General features: G+C 41.7%; 1 protein-coding gene across 2 annotated transcripts in view; it reads left to right on the top strand.

The window, feature by feature from the left end:
* TLN2 (talin 2) overlaps positions 1–22328 on the top strand; it is a 499959-nt gene that overhangs the window by 282388 nt on the left and 195243 nt on the right. For both annotated transcript variants that reach the window (XM_052646966.1, XM_052646965.1), the window contains exons 4-9: positions 4335–4506; positions 6799–6896; positions 8334–8463; positions 9373–9525; positions 11325–11467; positions 13255–13382. In XM_052646966.1, the coding sequence (XP_052502926.1) occupies positions 4371–4506; positions 6799–6896; positions 8334–8463; positions 9373–9525; positions 11325–11467; positions 13255–13382 (788 nt within the window). In that variant the 5' untranslated portion in view covers positions 4335–4370. The remainder of the gene's footprint in view (positions 1–4334; positions 4507–6798; positions 6897–8333; positions 8464–9372; positions 9526–11324; positions 11468–13254; positions 13383–22328) is intronic.

Genomic DNA, 22328 nt, shown 5'->3' with positions numbered 1-22328 from the left:
TCTTTAGTTGTGGCATTTGAACTCTTGGCTGTGGCAGGGGGATCTAGTTCCCTGACCTGGGATGGAACCTGGGCACCCTCCATGCAGAGTGTGGAGTTTTAGCCACTGGACCACCAGAGAGGTCCCATACCTCCAGTTTTGTATTGGACTCCGCTCTACGTCTCACTGAATGCATCCCAAAGAGACTCACTGGTGGCTTTTCACCCCAACCTGTGCCTTCCAGCACCTTTCTCCTCCTCAGTCAATGGCTTTTTCATTTTCACACTTGTTTTGGATAGAGATGTTCCTTCACCGTCAATTTTTTCTTCTCTTCTTGCCGCCTTCTTCCCAGTATTCTGGGCTTCTCTCCCACGTTGCTCGTTGGTTCTGCACCATCTGCCCTAGAACCCCCAGACCTCCATTTGCCCCTTTCTCCCTGCTGCCCTAGTGTCTTCTTCCTGCTGAGCTCCCATGTGGTCTGTCCTGCTGCTCAGTTCTGCTCTCACCCCATGTCATGGCTCTGTCTTTCTGTGATTGAGTCTTTCTCTGCTTGGCTGCAGAGACCATTCATTTACTCTTCAGAAAATCCAATGATTAGATGGGGAAGAGATGCTTCATGCAGGGACACTTATATTGTACTGCTTCCTGTTCTCAGGGAATGAAAAATATTAACCATCCCACTCTCTCTGGTGTATTGTATAAACAGCATCCATGATATCATTGAGTTCCACAGTCTTTCCCACCGACTGTTACCACCAGCCATGCTCATGGGGCTTTCCTGGTGGCTCAGACAGTGAAGAATGTGCCTGCAATGTGGGAGACCCAGTTTCAATCCCTGGGTTGGGAAGATCCCCTGGAGAAGGGAGTGGCTACCTACTCCGGTGTTCTTACCTGGGGAATTTCATGGACAGAGGAGCCTAGCAGGCTACAGTCCATGGGTTCCCAAAGAGTCAGACACAGCTGAGCCACTTTCATTTTCATGCTCATGGATCTCAGGTTCAGGAATCCCCATAGCTGTCACCAGCCGCAGGGGAGAAATTAACCCATGGAGTGGTCTGCATCACAGCGGATCTGTCAATTTATCTCTAGAGTTGTTTTTATGGAAGTATAGTTGAAGTACAGTATGATGTTCATTTCAGCTGTACAGCATAGTGATTCAGTATTTTTGTGGATGATACTCCATTACAGGTTATGGGATAATGGCTGGAATTCCCTGTGCTATACAGTAGATCTTTCTTGCTTATCTATTTTATACATAGTAGTTTGTATTTGTTAGTCTCACACCCTGAATTTGTCCCTCTCCTTTTCTTTTCCCCTTTGGTAATCACATGTTTTCTTTATCCATGAGTCTGATTCTGTTTTGCATATACATTCATTTGTATTATTTTTTAAATTCCATGTATAAGTGATACCATACATTTTGATTTCCTCAAATTGGAGAGTTGATTCATTAAATATGCCTATAAAAAGAGTTGAGTCGAACTTTATAGGCATACTGCATTTCATAACACCTTGTTTTACTGTGCTTTACAGTTGCCACGTTTTTCTTTTTTTTTATAAATCAAAAGTTTGTGGCAACACTGAGTCAAACGAGTCTATCGCTGTCACCGTTTTTCCAACAGTGTTTGCTCGCTTCATATCTCTGTGTTCCATGTTGGTAATCCTAACAGTATTTCAGACTTTCTCATTATTATATTTGTGATGTGACTATTATAATTGTTTGGGGGAACTTTGAACTGCATCCATACAGGAGACAGGGAACTTAACTGATAAGTGTGTCCTGATTACTCTACTGACCAGCCATCTCTCTCCCTCTCCTCTGGCCTCTTCTATTCCCCGAAACACAGCAATATTGAAATTAGGCCAGTAAATAACCCTACAGTGGCCTCCAAGTGGTCAAATAAATGGAAGAGTCTCAAGACTCTCACTTTAAGTCCAAAGCTAGGAATGATTTATTTTGTTAGTGATAAAGGCCAAAACAGACCAAAAGCTAGGCCTTTTGTGCCAAACAGTCAAGTTGTAAATGCAGAGGAAAAGTTCTCAAAGGAAATTAGAAGTACTATAGAGAAATCCTTTGTGAAAGGAAAGGTCAGTCAATACAGCAAAATTCACTGTCGTTTTAAGCAGTGGCCACAGCCAAACTAATCTTCAACTCTACTACCCTCATCAGTCAGCATTCATCAACATGACCTTCCACCAGCAAAACAATCACAACTTGCTAACAGCTCAGAGAATGGTTAGCATTTTTTAGCAATAAAATATTTTCTGATAGAGTATATGTATTTTCTTTCCAGACATAATGGTATTGTACACTTAATAGACCACATTACTGTGTAAACATGACTTTTGTATGCACGAGTAAACCAGAAAAATCCATGTGATTCACTCCATTTCAGTATCTCACTTTACTGTGGTGGTCTGAAACCAAATCTGCAACATCTCCAAAGGATGCCTGCGTATATGGCTTTGTAAGACCGCAGTATTGTAGATGGAAAGCCATCAGATATTCTGAATAATTCAGTCTAGCCAGTGACCAGACTAGACTCAATTAATTTTGTTTAGAGCAGATTGTCAGTGAATACTGTTGTTTGTTAAGAAGTATATCTTGATATTTCTCAAGTAAGAAATATTTTCATGTTTTCATGGACAGAATTCATGCAGAAGGTAAGCAGAGGTCAGAATGACTTTACAGTTGGACAGACCAAATGGCTGCTGCATGAGAGTGTGTGTACACCCTGCCCCTGGATACCAGAGCTTCTGTTTAAAAGTGTTCTCCATAGCCAAGTGACCAGAGTTGCTTGATATTAGGAAGCTAGTGGTCACTGAGGCTTGCTGAGAAGCAGATCGAGGCTCCCACCCCAGGCCTGGGCCTGGTCAACCTGTTGTCCTCTCTGCCTGTGGCCACCTTGTTGCACCTTCGGTTCAGTTCAGGGCTTCCATTCTCAGAGGGAGCTGTGGTGCTTACTTCCTGTAGATCTTATCTAATGAAAGATAAGAAAGGAGTGTGAGCTTGCCACTCCTGAAGGTTTGTTATTCGTGCCTTTCTAAGATTCTAATAGCTACTCGCTGTGAAGTGCCTTATTTTGGTTGCCAAAATGACAGTGAGCTGGGTAAGTCTGTGTTGGCTCCTCAGGTGCAGAGAAGTGCCTCCCTTTTGCACCCAAGGCCTGCATTGATAGAGACTGGACTGGGCTGGGTGTCAGGGGTAAGTCGGGCCAAGGAATAGAATAGGTAATTGAAATAACCTAGAAGCCGTCAACTTGGAAAGTGCATCTAGTGGTTGGATTTAAAATGGCAAAAGAAGGCTTTTATGAAATAATTCAAACCTAGCCTAAGCACCTATCTATTTTTAAAGCCATTGAACTGGGTAAGAAGTAAAATATCCCAGGCTTTTGTCTGAATGCAAGAGCAACTAAATCATCTTTTTCTCTACGTTGAGACCCCTGAAGAGTGTGAAGCCGCCTGGCAGACTGAGTGTTTAAAATATCTCACTCTGGCCTCATTAGTGATGGCTGTGCATTGGCCTGGCATTGATGTCCGCTCAGGATTATAGTTCTTCTATGAATTATGCAGGGCAGACAGCATAGCTCTCTTGTTGTGGGGAAATGGAAGCAGATTGGCCAGTTGCTATCTCCTGGGGATGGGTCTGGGTCTACAAGCCAAGTCTTCTGGTACAGACCTGGTGCAGTTTGGCTGTGAGAAGCACCCCCAGAGGGCAGAGGTGCTCCTTCTCTGTGCCCAGGAGCTGCTGGGGAGGGAGCCCTGTGGTTGAGGGTACTGACAGGTGTCTACAGGAGACAGCAGTGGGTGGTCTGCCTCTCAGCTGAAGGACATTCACCTGGGAAACTCCTCTCTCCCTTGGGAAAACCCAACGGCTTCCCCAGTCCCTCAGACGGTAGAGAATCTGCCTGTAATACAGGAGATGCAGGTTCGATCCCTGCGTCGGGAAGATCCTCTGGAGGAGAACGTGGCTACGCACTCCAGTATTCTTGCCTGGAGAATCCCATGAACAGAGGAGCCTGGTGGGCTATATACTCCATGGGGTTGCAAAGAGTTGGACATGACTGACTAAAACTTGGATAAACCCCAAGTAGGGAGCAGCCTGAGGAAGGAGCCTTGGTGAACGCCTGTAGTTCCCTCCTCCTGGGAGGCTCTCCTTGCCACGCTGTGGTAACTCCAAGACTGTGTGCTGCTGTCTTATTCTAAATTTTTTTAATTCGTAGTTCTGTCCAAAGCCTTCTCTTTAATTGCCATTTTATTCTTTTTAGATTTTTAAAGCTGAAGTTGATTCAGGGTCTAACTTTTTTTTGGCCAGTTATCATGAAAGTCACAGTTTGTCCCTTTGTGTTTTCCAGACACTCTAAGTGAGAGTCCTCAAATCTCCTGGGAAAATGGTGGCTCTGTCCTTAAAGATTTGTGTCCGCCACTGCAATGTGGTGAAGACCATGCAGTTTGAGCCATCCACGGCTGTGTACGATGCATGTCGAGTCATTCGAGAAAGGGTGCCCGAGGCGCAAACTGGCCAAGGTAGGTCATTGGTTATTTGCTGGCTGCTTGAAGTGTGTTTGTATGTTTTGCCCTTGGTAGCTAAGGAAACAGAGGCTCTGCATATGTGCATAGGTCAGCTAGCGTATATGTTTCGAATGTAATTCTTATCCTGGACCTTACTTGCCTCGTATGTAAAACTTGTAATGACATCATTGTGGTTCTGCCAGTGAACCGGCATCATCATGATGTCCCTTTCATACTGCAGCAACGTGTTCCGCAGTTTACAAATCACTTTTTGGTATAAAGGCCTGTAGAGTACAGATGAAGTTGCTCTAACAGTTATTGCTTTTGTGTATCCTGAGCCCTGTTTCACTGTTTCTACTGCCAGCAGCCTGAAGAAGACTGGAACTCCCATCAGGACCCAGGGCAAGCATCATATTTCAAGTACTTTGCAGGGGCTTCTAATCTTTATCTCAAACCTTAAAAAAAAAAAAAATCGTGATACATGTTTTGTTTAATGTTTGGTTAAACCACTGACCACAGTTAATCTGAGTTTAAACAAGTCAGTCATACAAGTTTATTTTCCATTTCCCTTTGTCTTCTCTCTACATTTCCTTCCTTTATTTAGTGTTTGACTGATGCATAAGAAATTGAGGTTACTCCTGCATTCATAAGCCTTTAGTGTGAAAATGGAGTAAAACTTTCCTTAAAAATTGGAATCATGAAAATCAAACATTCAAAGACAGTTATTGCTAGGCATGGGTCTTCTTGAAAAGTTCTGTTACTCACAAAACCACAAATATTTTGGTCCAAAAGCAATGTCTATATTATTCAAAACACTGTTATTTCTAGATTAACCCACCTACCCCCCCCCCCAAAAAATAAAGTTTGCCCAGGTTCCTAAGTTCTGGTTATCCAATCATATCTGATGTTTTTACTTTTCTGTTACTGTTTATTCTCAGACTTTTTTAAACTTTGTTTGAGTTGGATTGCTATAAAGCTCTGGTGAGGATACAAACCTTTATAGATCTTGAAGTTGTTTTTCTAAGAAACAACAGGAGCTCTGGCCCTCATCTGGGTCTCTGAGGTTTCCTTGAATCACATTTAGGAAGAGACAAATCTTGAGACAGGAAATGATACTGCTTTCCTCCTGCCTCCACCATCTTGTACTTCCTGAGTTCAGTTCAGTTCAGTTCAGTTCAGTTCAGTTCAGTCACTCAGTCATGTCCAACTCTTTGCAACCCCATGAATCGCAGCACGCCAGGCCTCCCTGTCCATCACCAACTCCCAGAGTTCACTCAGACGCACGGCCATCGAGTCAGTGATGCCATCGAGCCATCTCATCCTCTGTCATCCCTTTCTCCTCCTGCCCTCAATCCCTCCCAGCATCAGAGTCTTTTCCAATGAGTCAACTCTTCGCGTGAGGTGGCCAAAGTACTGGAGCTTCAGCTTCAGCATCATTCCTTCCAAAGGAATCCCAGGGCTGATCTCCTTCAGAATGGACTGATTGGATCTCCTTGCAGTCCAAGGGACTCTCAAGAGTCTTCTCCAACTCCACAGTTCAAAAGCATCAATTCTTCGGTGCTCAGCCTTCTTCACAGTCCAACTCCCACATCCATACATGACCTCAGGAAAAATCATAGCCTTGACTAGACGGACCTTAGTCGGCAAAGTAATGTCTCTGCTTTTGAGACAGGAAATGATACCACTTTCCTCCTGCCTCCACCATCTTGTACTTCCTGGGTTAAATTAAGGGATTTCTGTGAAGAACACAAGGTTTAACTCTCCAACTTTACTCATAATTTGATGGTATGGGGAGCAGAGACTTCACCTCATGGGAACTCTATCTTTTATTTTGTAATGCCATGTGGGGGTGATGGAAGGATTATGCCAAGTATAAAGTCTCCATCAGCCCCTCTTTACCTGAGTGGCCTTGGACTTGAGTGATTATTTCCATAGTCTCTCATAAGTTCTTGGCCTGACTTTTAAAGCACATGGTAGGAAACAAAAGCCCAGTTCAGTAACAAGAAATTTAGACTGCTATTTTTCTGGCATTTCCCTAAATTTTAGACATACCTACTGCCCACTGGTTTTAAGAAATCTGAACCTCATATGTGGGTGCTGGTTTTGCAGCTCAGCTCTTATTCTTCTCAATCTGTTTTAGTCCAGAGGTTGCTCATGTTTGGAGAATGAAGTATTTCTCTGATGAAGGAGACCGCCTCCCCCAGCCCCACCTCCCATCCTGCCAAGTCAGCAGATTTAAGGGCCTGGACGTCAGTGATGGGTTTATCATCACTTTCCCTTTTATTTTTCCTTCTATTTTTCCTCCAGCTTCTGACTATGGGCTATTTCTCTCGGATGAAGACCCCAGGAAAGGAATTTGGCTGGAAGCAGGCAGAACACTGGATTACTACATGTTGAGAAATGGGGTATGCTGTTGATCTTTCTTTGATTTTTCATCACTTTCTTCCTAGGCCTTCCATAGAAGGCAACATGATTATGCTTCAAAGAAAAGGAGAGATTGGAAAATCTATTTTGATTTCAGAGCATTGTTTAATAGTTTTGATGTAATGTATTTTGTAAAGTCTGTCCAGGTTAGTGATAGGAAATATCAACAGTCCAAATTCTTGAAACTTCACAGAGTAATTAAAGCAGCATGAGGCTATGATTTTAAGCTATTTCGACATTTGTCGGACTTTGGTAGTTATGAAATAGAGCATTTTCCTCTAAGTATGTAGGAAGTTCCCTGGTGACTGGTGATAGAAAGTAAGGATCCAGAGGGAACAAAAAAGTTGTTCATTCTATCTATCAAGCTATCAATCTATCTATCAATCCTAAAGATTGTCAGAGGTTAAATCATAACCAGTGTTTTTGCTTTTATAAAAAGTTCATATTAGCTGTGTTTAATCACTATCAGTAATATTAACAACAGAAATGGTTGTGTTGTGGAAGTAGGAAGAAATAATGAGTAAAAAGTAATGAGTAACAGGAAACCACATTCATTATCATATAATAACATATCATGGAAGATGCCCTGAAAAAATGTACGTTTGTAACTGAATCACTTGGCTGTATACCTGAAACAAATACAATGTGTAAATCAATTATACTTCAATTTTTTTTTAACGTGTTATATTCTGTTCAACTTAACTTCTGAGATATGCTGGGTTTTGATGTACAGAATAGACATATCAGATTAGTCAAACTTCTGAGATATACTGGATTTTGATGTACAGAATAGAAGTATGAGATTAGTCAATATTCCATAAATGAGAGTGAAGTATGAGGTGCCAGTTAATTTTCCTTCCATAGTTCTATTTTTAAGAAGTGTAGTAAAGAGAAATCTCTTATTTAGACATAACTCTCAAACTTATTACCTTTTTGGTTTTGTCATTATAGTGAAAACCACTTTTACGGTGATATACCATTACATGAAGAATTATGGGGGCGTTATTTATGTCTTTTATGACATGTATACAAATCGCTTATTACTGTGTAAGAGACCATTGGAGAAGCAAAATCTTTTCAAAAGACAAGTAGGCATTTTCCTTTGCTAATTCTCATTACAACAGATCATTCTCAGCCTTTCAGAAGGACATAGGCTACTTTGACTTTATAGAGGTTAGTTTTCAGTAACTGTGAGCTATAAGTAGTACTTCTGGGGGTGCAATTTTACTATCAGATTTTAAAGAAATCTTTATGTAAGCAGTTTAGCACTGGAGATTCTGTATTAGTGGCAAAAATCTTGTGAAAAATTAGGAGGGAATCAGAGGGAGCTAGGGAAAATTCTTTTATTAAAGAGAAGTGCCCAAGTTTATTAACTAATTTCCCAGGCAACATGAAATATTTGCATGATTTTGCTCTAGGATATTTTGGAATATAAAAAGAAACAGAGACCTCAGAAAATTCGGATGCTCGATGGATCCGTGAAAACAGTGATGGTGGACGACTCCAAGACGGTTGGGGAACTCCTGGTTACTATCTGCAGCAGGATAGGTGAGTGCTCACATGCCAAGCTTCTGGATTTTGCTTTGTTTTTAATAACATGCCTCTCCGTTTTTCACCCACTTTGGGTGTCTAGGCAATTTTAAACATATCATAACACATTGACTTTGGCGCAGTCCCAAGAGAGTGTGTTCATTTTCCTGATTTGCAAACCGGCTAACTGGTATTGTAAACACTTAAGCGTCTCTCTGCGTCACAAGTGAGAGCTTTTATTTCCCTTTCAAAATAAAATGAATTCTCCAGTTGAAAATAATGTTTCTGAAATCATATGGTTCAGACTCCCACCCATGACGGGGAGATTCTGTCTAAGCATCACTGACTCCCATTACCTCCTAAAGACTCATGGGGACAGCCTACACAATCATATTAGACATTGCCCGCACTGCCCCCCCACCCCACCCCCGCCCCGACCTTGCTTCTGTTCGTCTCCTCGAAGAACAAGTCTGTCTCCTTTCTATTGGGTTGGCCAAAATGTTCGTTTGGTTTTTGGTAACGTCTTACAGATGTTGCACTATATGAACCGGCTTGAGTATTTGAAGAAAGTGGCCTTTCCTGTCTTATTTTTCTCATCATGAAAATGAAGCCCAGGTCCTTCAGACGCTGCTTGTTTGACATTGTGTTACCTTCCTCTGTTCTATTTCTACTTTGTTCTTATTACTCAAAAATTACTCGGGAGACTTTAGCAGGACGTTGGAATGTGACTTAACTAGTGGAGGACCCTCCTCTGTGGCCAGTTGCTTGATGCGTGCTCCCTGGAGTGACCCTGACCTTCCACCTTGGCAAGGCTTCTTTCTGTCCTTCATTCTCAGGGACTCCTTGGAGTATTACAGGCCCCAGGACGAAAGGGACTGACGGCAATGTAGTCACTAATCTAATTGATAAACTCATTGATAATTTTAGGAATTACAAACTATGAAGAATACTCTTTAATCCAAGAAACAATTGAAGAAAAGAAAGAAGAAGGGACGGGTACGCTAAAAAAAGACAGGACACTGTTAAGAGATGAGAGGAAGATGGAGAAGCTGAAGGCCAAGCTTCACACGGATGACGACTGTGAGTGTCCAGGGAGGAACTGTGATGTGGGCACATGGGCTGCCCGGCCTCTCTCCTCTCCCATAATTTGTATGGTCCAGAACGGGGGTCTTTATTCCTTTGTTTTATTTCATTTATGAATATTTGGGTCTATGTCACTAAACGAAAAAGACCCTTAAGGGGGAAAAAAGTGATAATAGCATTTCACACCTAAAAGGTTATCTTTTAATGTCAAATATATTCATGTTTACAGTTTCTCTGTTGCCTTCTAAAAAAAGCTTTTTTGTTAGCAGTTGGAACTAGGGTCCAAATAAGCTTGGATGAAAGGCTGCTTAACTCTTTTAGTCCCAAGGCTTTCTTTCCCTCTCTCTCTCTCTCTCTCTCTCTTTTCTCTTTTTTTTTTTTTTGCCTTGTAATTATTGAGGGGAAAAATCTGGATTGTTACTTGTATAAAATTTTCTACATTCTGCATATTGTTAGATGCCTGCAGTGTCATCTAACATGTTCATATGTCCCTTTTAATTCCTGAGTTCTGGAGGCTTGATCAGATATGTGTATCTGTGTTTAAGAATAGTGACTCCTGTGTGGTACGTCCATTGGGAAGCTGAATTTGATTGTTTCCTTTTTTGTGACGTTAACAGCCTTGGATGACTATTGCCTCGATCCATTATTTCCTTAGGGGTTACAAAATAGTAATATAATTCCACCACAGGAAAATCCTTTTCTATGGCTACAGAGTTAATATACAGAAAAACGAGTATGTGTATACCATGTGTCCCCAGAGCCTGTGTTTTGTGCACTGGCTGACATCTCCCCAACACACCTTCCCAGAAGGATCATACTTTATGCACTTTTCACTCAGACCTTCCCAACTTCTTACTTTCTTTCATTGCTCTTTCTCTTGCTGTTGCATTGAGAAGATGTCATCCTTGTCCTTATGTTCGTTGGACTTCAGTGGGGCTTTCATTTCCTCTGACCCTTTCTCCAGTCTCTCTCTCTCTTTTTTTTTTTTTCTTTTCGCCTCATTCAATTTCCAGTTGCATGCTTCTTTCCAGGTGAGACCTTGGTAGACAAATCCTGAGGATTATACTGTGCATGTTGCTCTCTGGGCTAATGTGGGAGAGGGGGTCCGTTCGATACATTCCCGGTGCTAAAGTCAAAGCTTGTTAATAAATACTTGCTCTCAGTATGTGTGTGTGTGTTAAGCCTGGGGAGGAGTGTAGGAATGAGAGCTGTGGGAAGCGTAGAGGAACGATCCATCCCCATGCATCTAGGTATCAGGCCAGTATTTTCTAAATGAGTGAGATTACTGGTGGGCCATGTGCAGGATTCTGCCCTCCCCTACCCCTCAGTGTCCCCTCCTCTCCTGGTCCCATTACTTCCAGTTTCCTCCTCTTTTCTGCCTAAGGTCAAGGGTAGTAACTCACTATGCTCAGAGTTTATAAATTATTTCACCTGATCAGAGTAAAGACCAGTCTTGACTTAAAAGAAAATGCAGACTTGATTGTCTTGGCTTAAAGCACTGTTTTCCTTGTTTCTTCCTCCACTCAAGGAATCGGCATGTTATAAATGCATTGTAGGGTTTTACTAACTTAGGAATAGCCATGAACTTCTCTGTCATTTGCTTTTTCATATGTCATGCAGTATGCCTCTAATTACTTTGCCAAGTTAAAGAGCTCAGATTTAATCTAAGGAGCAGCTATAACTGGATACGAGCATATTAAAAATCCACATCTGCATCATGCTGCTGTTTTGGTTAATCCCCTTGAACTAAGACGAAAAGTAGACACAGTTCTTTCATATGTCATCTTGCATTGCAGTAAATTGGCTGGATCACAGCCGAACATTCAGAGAACAAGGAGTAGATGAAAATGAAACACTGCTGCTTAGACGGAAGTTCTTTTACTCTGATCAGAATGTGGACTCAAGAGACCCCGTGCAGCTGAACTTGCTCTATGTTCAGGTACAGTATCGAATGCTCAGACCCTGAGGTTGGTGAGCTTTCCAGAACTCCGGCTGTGGCTGGTGGAGGGCAGCAACTGGGCTCTGGTTCTTGCCCTGTCTGTGACGTTCTCTTTTCAGTCATGTTGAGTTATGGTGCAGGTTGATGTCCACTGTGAGCTGCCAGCCATCCTGAGAGGGGCTTTGGTTGGCTTCCCAGCGGGGGTCCTGGTGCCACTGCAGTCTCTCTCTGTCTCCTGGCTTTGCAGGAAATTGCTGGCTCACCATTCACATGTACTCCTGCTTTCTTACCTCACATCTAGAAAACAAGGGTGGATATTCGTCAGAAAATCAGTATTTCTCATTAACTGAAAGATATTCTCTCAATAACATTTTAAATTTTTACCATTAACCAACTGTTTAAACTCAGATGAATCATTTGATTCATCTGAGTTGCAGTTACCCAGTACGTAAGATGTGGGCTTTGAGTAGACAGTCCTGAAGACTTCTGTTGGCTCAAGGAAAACATCTTCCTTCCTCTCTTACTTCTTCCATTCTTCCCTGTGTTCCTTCCCTTTCCTCTCCTTTTACTTATCAACCTGTTGGCTCATAGAAATAATGTGGGAGGGGGAGGGTCAGCAAAATGCAGCCATGGTGTTGCCTGTATTTATAAATGTTAAAGTTTTATTGGAACCACATCTCATATTGCACATTGGTAAATACTCTTCTTTATCACATAATTGTCTACGTATTGTCAGTGACAGCACTCTTATTCTGACGGCAGAGTTCAGTAGAGACAGAGACCCATGGCCCAGAAGATGTAATTTGTTTACTCTCTGGAATTTTACAGGAAAACTTTGCTGGCCTCCAAGTTAGTAGATGGAGGAAGGGCTTGGAGAAATGAGGCTGGTAGGCCAGAAGGGGGAGAGAGATCCAGACAATAAGAAAATGCTTGTTGGTTTAAGGCTCAGGGCCATAGGTCAGAGTGTACATCTGAAAGTGTTCTGGGGGTCATTTAGCTAGAGAAAGGAAAGACAATAAATAGCAACACAAGTGAGGGGTCAGGAAACAGGAGAAAGGTTTCAAGTGCAGTGTCTTCCTGATTCCTGGGCTGTGTATTTGCTTATCATTTCACCCAGATGTCTGCAGTACTGAGTGCTTGTCTGTTCTCTTTATCTTGGGGTGAGGATTGGGTTGATTTTACTTCTAGGTAATTCTTCTATTAACTTTATCACTTAGGGTCATAAAAATCTATTGCATGGGGATGACCCACAGAGATGTTATGGGGAGGGAGGTGGGAGGGGGGTTCATGTTTGGGAACACATGTAAGAATTAAAGATTTTAAAATTAAAAAAAATAAAATAAAAAATAAAAATAAAAAAAACAAAAAAAAAAAACAAAACAAAAAAACAAAACAAAACAAAACAAAACAAAAAAAAAAAAAATCTATTGCATTTCTGTCCCCTATGAATCTGGTCATTATACAAGGATTTCCCTTTGCCCCTTTATTTTTCACAATCACTTCTACCTCCCTAGATTGCACTCAAGCTTTAGTTTTAATATACTGGGCATTGCTGATTCCCTCCATCCATAGGCAATTTGAGCATGGACTTGTTTTCCCTTTGCATTAATTCTGCGGCGCTGCAGTCGCTCACAGCGTCCTGAATGAATGCCTCACTCTGGGTTGGCTGGCATGCTTCCCCTCATTTCCCCAGAGAGGGTAGGCTTGGGTGCCAGGAACATGGCACTGGAGAAATTGTGTTGGTCCCCCCAAGCTCCTGATGCTTTTTGCTTCCTCTTGTGTTGCAGGCTCGGGATGATATCCTGAATGGCTCCCACCCTGTCTCCTTCGAGAAAGCATGTGAGTTTGGTGGATTTCAAGCCCAGATTCAATTCGGACCTCATGTGGAGCATAAACACAAGCCTGGATTCTTAGAGTAAATGACCATTTGGTTTTCTTTTTTCTCTTGTTTTCACTATTTATTGTTGAGCTTGTTATGCAACATACACACTATAGTTTTGGTCAGTTGTGAGACTGTTAGCTTTTACTTGATTCAATATATGATGACATTTGTGGGCCTTGGAGAAAGCAAGGGGCCTAGAAATTCAGTGTTGGGATGACTATGAAGATGGCTTGTTCCACTTTTGGGCAGGGTGTGTTTTCCTCTGGACCACAGGGTCTGCAGTACCCCTCCAAGCTGTTGTCTAAGGCAGTGGTCCCCAACCTTTTGGCACCTGGGCCCAATTTCATGGAAGATAATTTTCCCAAGAACAGAGTAGTGGGGGATGGCTTCAGGATGATTCAAACACTTTACATGTATTGTGTACTTTATTTCTATTATATTACATTGTGATGTATGAGAATTTAGTATGAGAATCAGCCACTGCTGATCCGACAGGAGACGGAGCTCAGACGGTAATGGCAGCCATAGGGAGCAGCTATCACTGCTCACTTCTTGCTATGTAGCCCAGTTCCTAACAGGCCATGGACCCAGTACCAGAGGTTGGGGACCCCTGATCCAGGTTATCTCTAGAACTGAGATACTCACTTTTCCCATCTTCTGAAATCTCTGCTCTTTACAATATTACTTCTTCATATGGGGCAGCATTTTGTCATGTTGCATTTCTTTTAAAGACTCCAGTATTAGAACAACAGAGTATAAAAGAGAGAGTTTCACATCATTTAGTATAATATTGTCACTGCTCTGAAAAGGTGTGATGTATATATTTTTAAATACTGGCTCTACACTTCCCACACATCTGGTCTTTGGTTTGCTTTTATGAAATGATGGGGGTGATTTTTCTGGCTCAACACTTATGGGTTCAAGAGAAAGCTAACCCTCCAGATTCATCACGACCCCACTGAACATGGGCCTTAGGACTGGGTTTCCTAGAGATGTCCAGCAGACAAGCCTCACCATGCGTAGGCAGCTGTTTGTCAGAGCTCATCTTCCCCTCTGGTTTGGCCTGGGCTTCTCCAAGGATTTTGTCTCTTTCTTTCTCTGATAATATTTCTTTCCTTTATCTGGTTTCCCCCACTTTTTCTTTCTCTCTTCCACTTCCTCTTAGATCCGATGAAATATTTGGCTGAGCCAAAAATATCACAACAGGACGTCTTAACCTGGTCAAAATCATCCTCTCACCTAGAGTGAGCTATTGTAGAGGCTTTGCAAGTGGGGACCTGACAGGAATGCCGACTGGGGTGGGTAGGCATCATCTTTTCTATAGGATACACCAATGTGAGGTGCATTAAGTAGGTCATTCATCATATTGTATCTGAGTGTATTGAAAGGAGACAATAACAACTGCGTATTTGGCCCCTAACCTCACTTTTGCTTTGGTGGAAAGTAACTGGGACCAGCACATGCCCTTCTCTCCGGGTGGCAGAGAATGCCTCGGCCATGTGCTGTTGGGTCTAAACTGAGCTGTTATTAAAAAAAGAAAAACTCTCCCCTTGGGTTGATGAGTCCCAGGGAGCCCTTCCAAAGTGATGCTTTGTCCTGCAGTATTCCGCATAGCGACCTTGAGTCTGAGACGCTCTAAGCAGGTCCTGTCATTGACTTTGTTCTGCATCCTCCAAATGAGTCATTTGGCCAAGGTCCTCAGGGCCACTTGTATCCAGTTGATCTGACTTCCTTCCTGCAGGAGCCTTGGAAATCTGCCTTTCTCTGTGCTTATACCTCAGATGCCTTCCAGAAAACCACGTGCACACGAGCTTTTAGTTACTCTCACCCTCCCATATTCTGCCCTCACAGTTGGTCCCTCAGATACATTTGGTATCATAAACCTATGGATTATGGCCACGGAAACTGACTACACAAAGAATTAAGCCCCGGAGGGAGGAAATGTATTTTGTTTCTTTGAGTGACTGATGAAGCATGGGAGAAAGTGAAGAGATTTATGAACCAAAAAGTTTCACATGTTTAGTTTTTAAGCTTTCATACCTGTGAGCCTGTGTGGCCCTGATCAGAAGGTGATCCAAATTCAGCCTTTTATTGGGTACCTCAAATGATGCTACCCTGGTCATTTTATTTATGCCTTTTCTCTGGGGCTTTTGGACAGATTATCCTCAGGGCCTACTTGTGAATTGAACAAGCAGTGTATTTTATGCTATGGATGCAGAAGAAGCAGCAGAGAGGGGAAGTGGCCTGTCCATGGTTACATAGACTTTTTCTGCAGGTAGCTTCTGACTCCTCACATTGGGACTTACATTTTGTTACAAACAGATGTCTACTTGGAGGGCAAAGTTGCCCCCTTCACTGGTCTCCCAGTGTGCAGCAAGGTTAGGAAAGTACTTTAAAATGTGATCACAGGATTCTTTGGTCTCTTTGCTCTGTTACAAGTTGTGCCTATTACATCCCAGTGAGTGTCATCACACCACCAACTGCTTGTGTGTGGATTACATGCAGTATCAGAGCACTGGTATTGCTCATACACTGTCTCCTGGGACTTATGGGCCATTGAATGTGGCACACCTACACTCTATTAAATAAAGATGTACTTTCCCTTAGTAATGTGAGGTCACCAAGGTTAAGCAACTGTGTTCAACTTTCCTGTTTCTGAGATTATGGTATAAAGCTCAGGACTCTAGTGGTATATGTATCCTTACTCAGGTTCCAGATTAAAACAAGCTTATTGTGCCTCATAGAAATTATTTTTCTCATGAATTTGATTTACTCTTTAATTAGGCCAAGTTTAGTCTAGGTAATGAGGCATTTTTATTTAATGTAGATGTTTAATTGTGTATATTATTGCACACACATTACAGGTAAAAACTTGCCTGAGAATATTCATCTCCTTTTAAACAAAACAGCGAGGTCACAGTTCCCTAACTGCCTGTTGGATAGTCTGAGACCTTCCAGGGTTAGGGTCCCTGTGCTGTCCCTGATGACAAACCATGTCTACTAGTCTTTGTTTTTCACAATCTTGCTGTCATATATACTGTTTGCTTTGAACAATTCACAGTTGGAAAAAAAAATAGAAGATTGGCCTTGTCACACAGCCTGGTTGAAGCTAACGCCAGGCAGAGGTTTTAGTCACACAGCTTTTGGGTAAGGTACATGGAGTATGTTTAATGACTTTAATTCCTTTTTTTTTTTTTTTTTTACTTTTAACTATAAAATTAATTTTCTTTCAATTTTTTGAAAATTTGTGTAGCACTTGTGCTCAAAGTCAGCATACTATGGACTTTTTTTTTTTTAAAAAGCTTTATTGAGGAATAATTGGGAATAATTGACAACTATGTATATTTTAAAGTATGCAACTTGATGATATGATGTTCATATACATATAGAATGATTACCAAGATCAAAATAACCAACGTATCCATTACCTCACATTGTGTGTGTGTCTCTATGTGTGTGTGTGTTGAGAATGCTTATTGACTCAGCAGCTTTCAAGTGCACTGTACCATGTTATTAACTCTAGTTGTAATGCTGTGTGCTAGATTCTTACTGTAAACTTCATACGCTTTGGCCTGTGTTACCCGGCTTACCTCTCTCCCCCAACCCTCGCGCCCACCGTTTTTGTTTTCTGCTTCTGTGAGAACGGCTTAAGAAAGAGCTCTGTGTGAGCGATTCCGTACCGTTTTGGCCACTCTCTCTCTGGCTTGTGTCACTCAGCATGTTGCCCTCTGCGTTCACCTGTGTTGCCACAAGTGGCAGGGTTTCCTTTTCTCTTACGGTGGAAAATATTTCAGTGTATATATCTACCACACATGTTCTTTACCCATTCATCAATCAAGGGACATTGAAGTTATCTCCCTATCTTGGCTATTCCAAATAATACTGCAATGAACATGGGTTGCAGACCCTGATTTCAATTTATCTGGATATACACCAATGAGTGAGATTGCTGGATCATACGGTAGTTACTATGGACCTTTTTATGAGTATTGGGTGTGTTTTTTTTTCCACCTTTCTTAAGACCCCTTAATGATTTCTGTACTCAGTAGCACCGTACTAAAGGTGCTTATTGAGAAAAATGAAAATCAGAGACTAAACGATTCTCAGAGTTTTCAGGGATTTAAGAATTATTTAGTGTCCCCCCAGCTGCTTTATTGTTGGGAAAATGGGTGCAAGAGAAACAGGTAATTTCAGAGACACAAATTTAGTGGAATAATTTAATGTACCTTCCTCAGGAAGTGATAAGTAGAACAAGATCAAAATAATATAAAGAAAATGTTTTAGTCAAGAGAATGAGATAGAAATTTCAGAGAGAATCAATAGAACCTGAAGCTGCCTCTCTGAAAAAATTAATAAAATGTATAAATCTCTGGTAGATTTGGTCAAGTAAAACAAAAGAAAGAGGAAAAAATAATCATTAATAATGAATTATAGCAGCAGAACTTCAGATAAGGATTTTAAAAATCATAAGAAAATAAAATGGAAATTTGAAGCCAAAAATTGAAAATATAGACAAAAATGGATAATAAGAAGACCTGGATGGATCTATGATCTTGAAAGAAATAGTCTTCATAATATAAAATAAATGAATCAAAAAAAAAAAAAGTAGGCTCAGTTTGTTTCAGAGAACAGAAAGGAAAAAAAAAATTCCTCACCTTACCTTGAAGCTAGCAGATCAAGATAGCAAAACTGAATTGAATACAGACCAATAAAATTTTAAACTCAATATGGGTCCTACCTAAAATTCATAAAAAAATCAGTAAAGTCCAGCATTACTTCTGTTTATCTGTAGCTGCAAGTTATTGCTGGTTTCTCTAGGAATGCGAAATTCATTGTTGAGTAAATAATTTTTTCATGTCTTCTACCTGGTAAGCTCTAGACATTGAGGACAGCAGTGTAAAACAGTCAAACATTCCTTCCCTGATGGAACTTTTGTTCTAGTGTAGAGGGAGATAATAAGTAACAAAGAAGTTATGAAATAAGGAAGGAAAAAGAAACAACTTCAGGATTAGAAAAATGAAACTGTCAGTTGTGAGTGATGGGCTTATCTACAGAGATAATTCACTCAATCTATGAAGAAATTTATCAGAACTGTTAAGAGAAAGCAGTCTCTGGAAGAAAGATCAGTATATTAAAGCAGCTTATCATCACCTAGATCCAGACAACCATGGTATTCATCTGCAGGGCTGAAAAGTAAATATATAGATATGTTTGTATGTGTGAAAATATATGGAAGACTCACAACTAATCCCAATTTCTTAGAAAGCTATAGTAATTTAAACACTCTATTATTAACATAGGGTGATGTAACAGTTCTGAAGGTTGATGAACTTGCCTTAATGAAAGTTAAAATAGTAGGTAAAAGACGTTTTCCAAATGGGGCTTTCCAGATGATTCAGTGGTGAAGAATCCTGCCAGGGCTGGAGACGTGCGTTCGATCTCCGGGTCAGGAAAATCCCTTAGAGAAGGAAATGGCGTACTCTGGCCTGGGAAACCCTATGGATGGAGGAACCTGATTGGCTACAGTCCAGGGAGTCAGAGGAGTCAAATATGACAGTGACTGAGCACGCTCACTAGGGAAAAAGATCAAGATAGTGCCCAGGCACTTGAGAGGAGAGGAAATTCAACTTACTTGTAAAGACAGGGAAAGATACTCAGCCTTGTAAGCAATCTAGAATGCAAAATCAATAAGGATATAGCTTTTTCATGCCTCTCAGATGGGCACACATTTTAATGTATGAAGACACCAGAGCACAGAGGAAATGATAGTTCAGAAGATGAATCTGTTGAATTTAAAAATACAAAGAGAAACAGAAATGTATTGTTTATAGACACAAGGAGAGGGAGGAACGTAATAAACCATGCATGGAAATTACCTTCAGGAAATTGACTACCTATAGGGTGAGAAAGAAGGATGGTGTGGGACTTCAGCTAAATCTGTAATTTGTTCTTTAAAAACAGAGACGTCGCAATCATAAAGCGAATATGACAATATGGTAACGTGTATTTATCCTTGGTGATTGATATATAAGTTGAGGTGTATACTTTGTATTTCATGTTCCCACAGTTAATGTCTTTAAAAAGGATAGTTGCTGTAGTCTGTGTGTGAGGTGATAAAAGCTTGTAATCACTGAGGCTGGATACATACCATGTAATAAGGAAAAAATTAAGAGACCTTGGAGGTCAGGCACAAAGGTTCCGTGACCCTGGATGCCTCGGGGAGGAATGGTCCAGTGGTTGGGTGAAGGCAGGCAGGGGGAACCTCCCTCATTCTTGGTTTCACCCTCATCCTGTTAACGTGTTCCTTAGGAGTGTTTCACTGAGAAAACACTGCAACCAGGGTATGAGTCTCTGAGGAAGGCTTTAGAGCGGCCCTCGAAATTTTCCCCCACAAACTCAAGATAATTCTACTGTCAACAAACAAAGCTTTTGACACAGTACGAAGTCTTAAGTCAGTTTTTCTCTTGGCATCTGTTCAAACACATATTCCTCCTTTGTAGTTGGTCTTCTGTGTGTGCTTTTGTCAGAATAATTTGGCTGTGGATTCTGTTTTCAAACCCACAGTAAAGCAAGAGTTTCAGCTTTGTTTCTTCCCAGCTCTATCTTCCCTCCTCTTCCTCTCCACTGCCCATGCACTGGTTTCTCTAGTTGGCTTTTTAAAATTTTTTCGGAGATAATGCCATTTTATTTATTTATTTATTATTTTTATTTTTAACTGAAGGATAAGTGCTTTCCAATATTATGTTGGTCCCTGCCATTCACCAGCATAAACCAACCATAGATATAGATATGCCCCTCCCTCTTGAACCTGCCTCCCATCCGAACCTGCCTCCCATCCCATCCTCCTAGGTAGTCACAGAGCCCAGTTTGAGCTCCCTGAGTCACACAGTAAATTCCCACTGGCTGTCTGTTTTACCTATGGTAGTGTATATGTTTCCACACTACTCTATCCGTTTGCCCCTCCCTCTCCTTCCCCACCCCATGTGCATAAGCCTGTTCTCTGTGTCTGCGTCTCCACTGGTGCCCTGCAGATAGGTTCATCAGTACCACCTTTCTAGATTCCATATATATGCATTAGTATACAGTATTTGTTTTTCTCTTTCTGACTTACTTCACTCTGTTTAACAGGTTCTAGGTCCATCTACCTCATTAGCTCTGACTCAAATGTGGTCCTTTTTGTAACTGAGTAATATTCCATTGTAAAAATGCACCACAGCTTCTTTATCCATTCATCTGTTGATGGACATTTAGGTTGCTTCCATGTCCTAGCTATTGTAGATAGTGCTGCAGTGAACACTGAGATACGTGAGTCTTTTTCAATTATGGTTTTCTCAGGGTATATGCCCAGGAGTGCTGTTGTTCAGTTATATGGTCATTTTATTTCTAGTTTGTTATAGGAATCTCCATACTATGTTACATAGTGGCTGTAATCAGTTTTCATTCCCACCAGCAGTGGAAGAGGGTTTTTTGTCCCATGCTCCTCACAGCCGGGAGTGCTCCCATCAGTCTGGGGTGGTGATGAGCACTCAATGTTGCCTTCACTGTTTCCTCCTAGCTTCAGCCTCCTAAGGTTGCTGTCTCCCTCCCTAACGACTTTCAGACTCCATAACTTTCAAACCAGGAACCTCTGCATGTATCTAACCCTAGGCTATCTTTGAACCTCTGTGGGGTTTCCCATCTTTACACTGAAGGGCACTGGGTTTGGTTCAGGAGCACAGAACTGCCATGTGACTGAGAAAGGTCCGCAGCGCCTTGCCTGTGCCTTCCCCCTGTGATCTTCACTCTCTACTTTTTTGCCACTGTAACTATTTTCCAACTCAACCAGTGTTTTCTTCCACCTACTTCATCAGTTCAAATTAACCAGGACTTGACCAATATTCTTAAGTCACATTTTCATCTTTAAGTCTGGATTTAAACCCAAGATTTAAATCCAGTGTATCCAACTCCATCATTTAAGCTTTCGGTCTGCTAGACCAGTGGGTCCTCCACCTTAAGCGTGTGGCAGGCCCATCCAGAGGGCTTGTTAAAACACACTGTTGGGTCTTACCTCAAAGCCTCTTATTCAGTGGGTTTGGCGCAAAGCCTAAAAACTTGGCAAGTGTTACGTAATTTCAGGTGGTACCGATGCTGCTGGTCCTCAGACCACACTTTGAAACTTTGTGTGATACCAAATTGAAATGTTATTAGTCATTTGGTGATTCAGCATAAAGGTTTGGTTCAGGAAACCTGGGTGTTCTAGCGTCCCTGAGTGACACTGTCTCTGGTGCACCTCTGTGCCATGCCTCCTGTCCTCTTTAGAGCTCCGCTGTGTGCTGGTAGACTTGTCGCTGCCCGTTTTGTTTTGTTTTGTTTTTTTTAACTCTGGCTGCACTCTGTCTTCATTGCTGCACGTGGGCTTTCTCTAGTCGTAGAGAGCAGGGGCTACTCTTCGTTGCAGGGTGCCGTCTTCTCGTTGCAGTAGCTTCTCTTGTTGCAGAGCCCGGGCTCTAGGGCTCATGGGTAGTTTTGGCTGTGGGCTTAGTTTGCTCTGAGGCATGTGGGATCTTCCCAGACTAGGGACTGAACCTGTGTCCCCTGCATTGGCAGGCGGATTCTTATCCACTGAGCCACCAGGGAAGCCCTCTTCACTGCTTTATGTTCATATTGTTGCCCTCCTTCCCCAGGAATGAGAGGGTGGCCATTGTTTTCATATGAGCAGCACCATTCCTAGGTGGGAATCTTAAATGCTTCCCAGGTGATAAGACCAGCTAAGAGAGAGGGGAGTTGCCTGTGGTAGTGCAATTTCTAGATGAGAGTTCTGGGACAGGTGAGAAGCGGTTAACATTTCCCAAACCATGGCTGCCTCCCATGTACTTGTGCACTTTTTTTGAGACCAGAGAACATCTTTAGAATGCCTCTTTTGGAATTACTTATAGAAGCAGCTTACATTTGCTATATGAAAGTGAAGTTTTAAGTGGGTGTCTGGATTTGAATCCAGAC

Source organism: Budorcas taxicolor, chromosome 10 (assembly GCF_023091745.1).
Source record: "Budorcas taxicolor isolate Tak-1 chromosome 10, Takin1.1, whole genome shotgun sequence".
Lineage (NCBI taxonomy): Eukaryota > Metazoa > Chordata > Mammalia > Artiodactyla > Bovidae > Budorcas > Budorcas taxicolor.
Note: the sequence above shows the minus strand (reverse complement) of the source record. Positions and strands in the feature narration are given on the sequence as shown.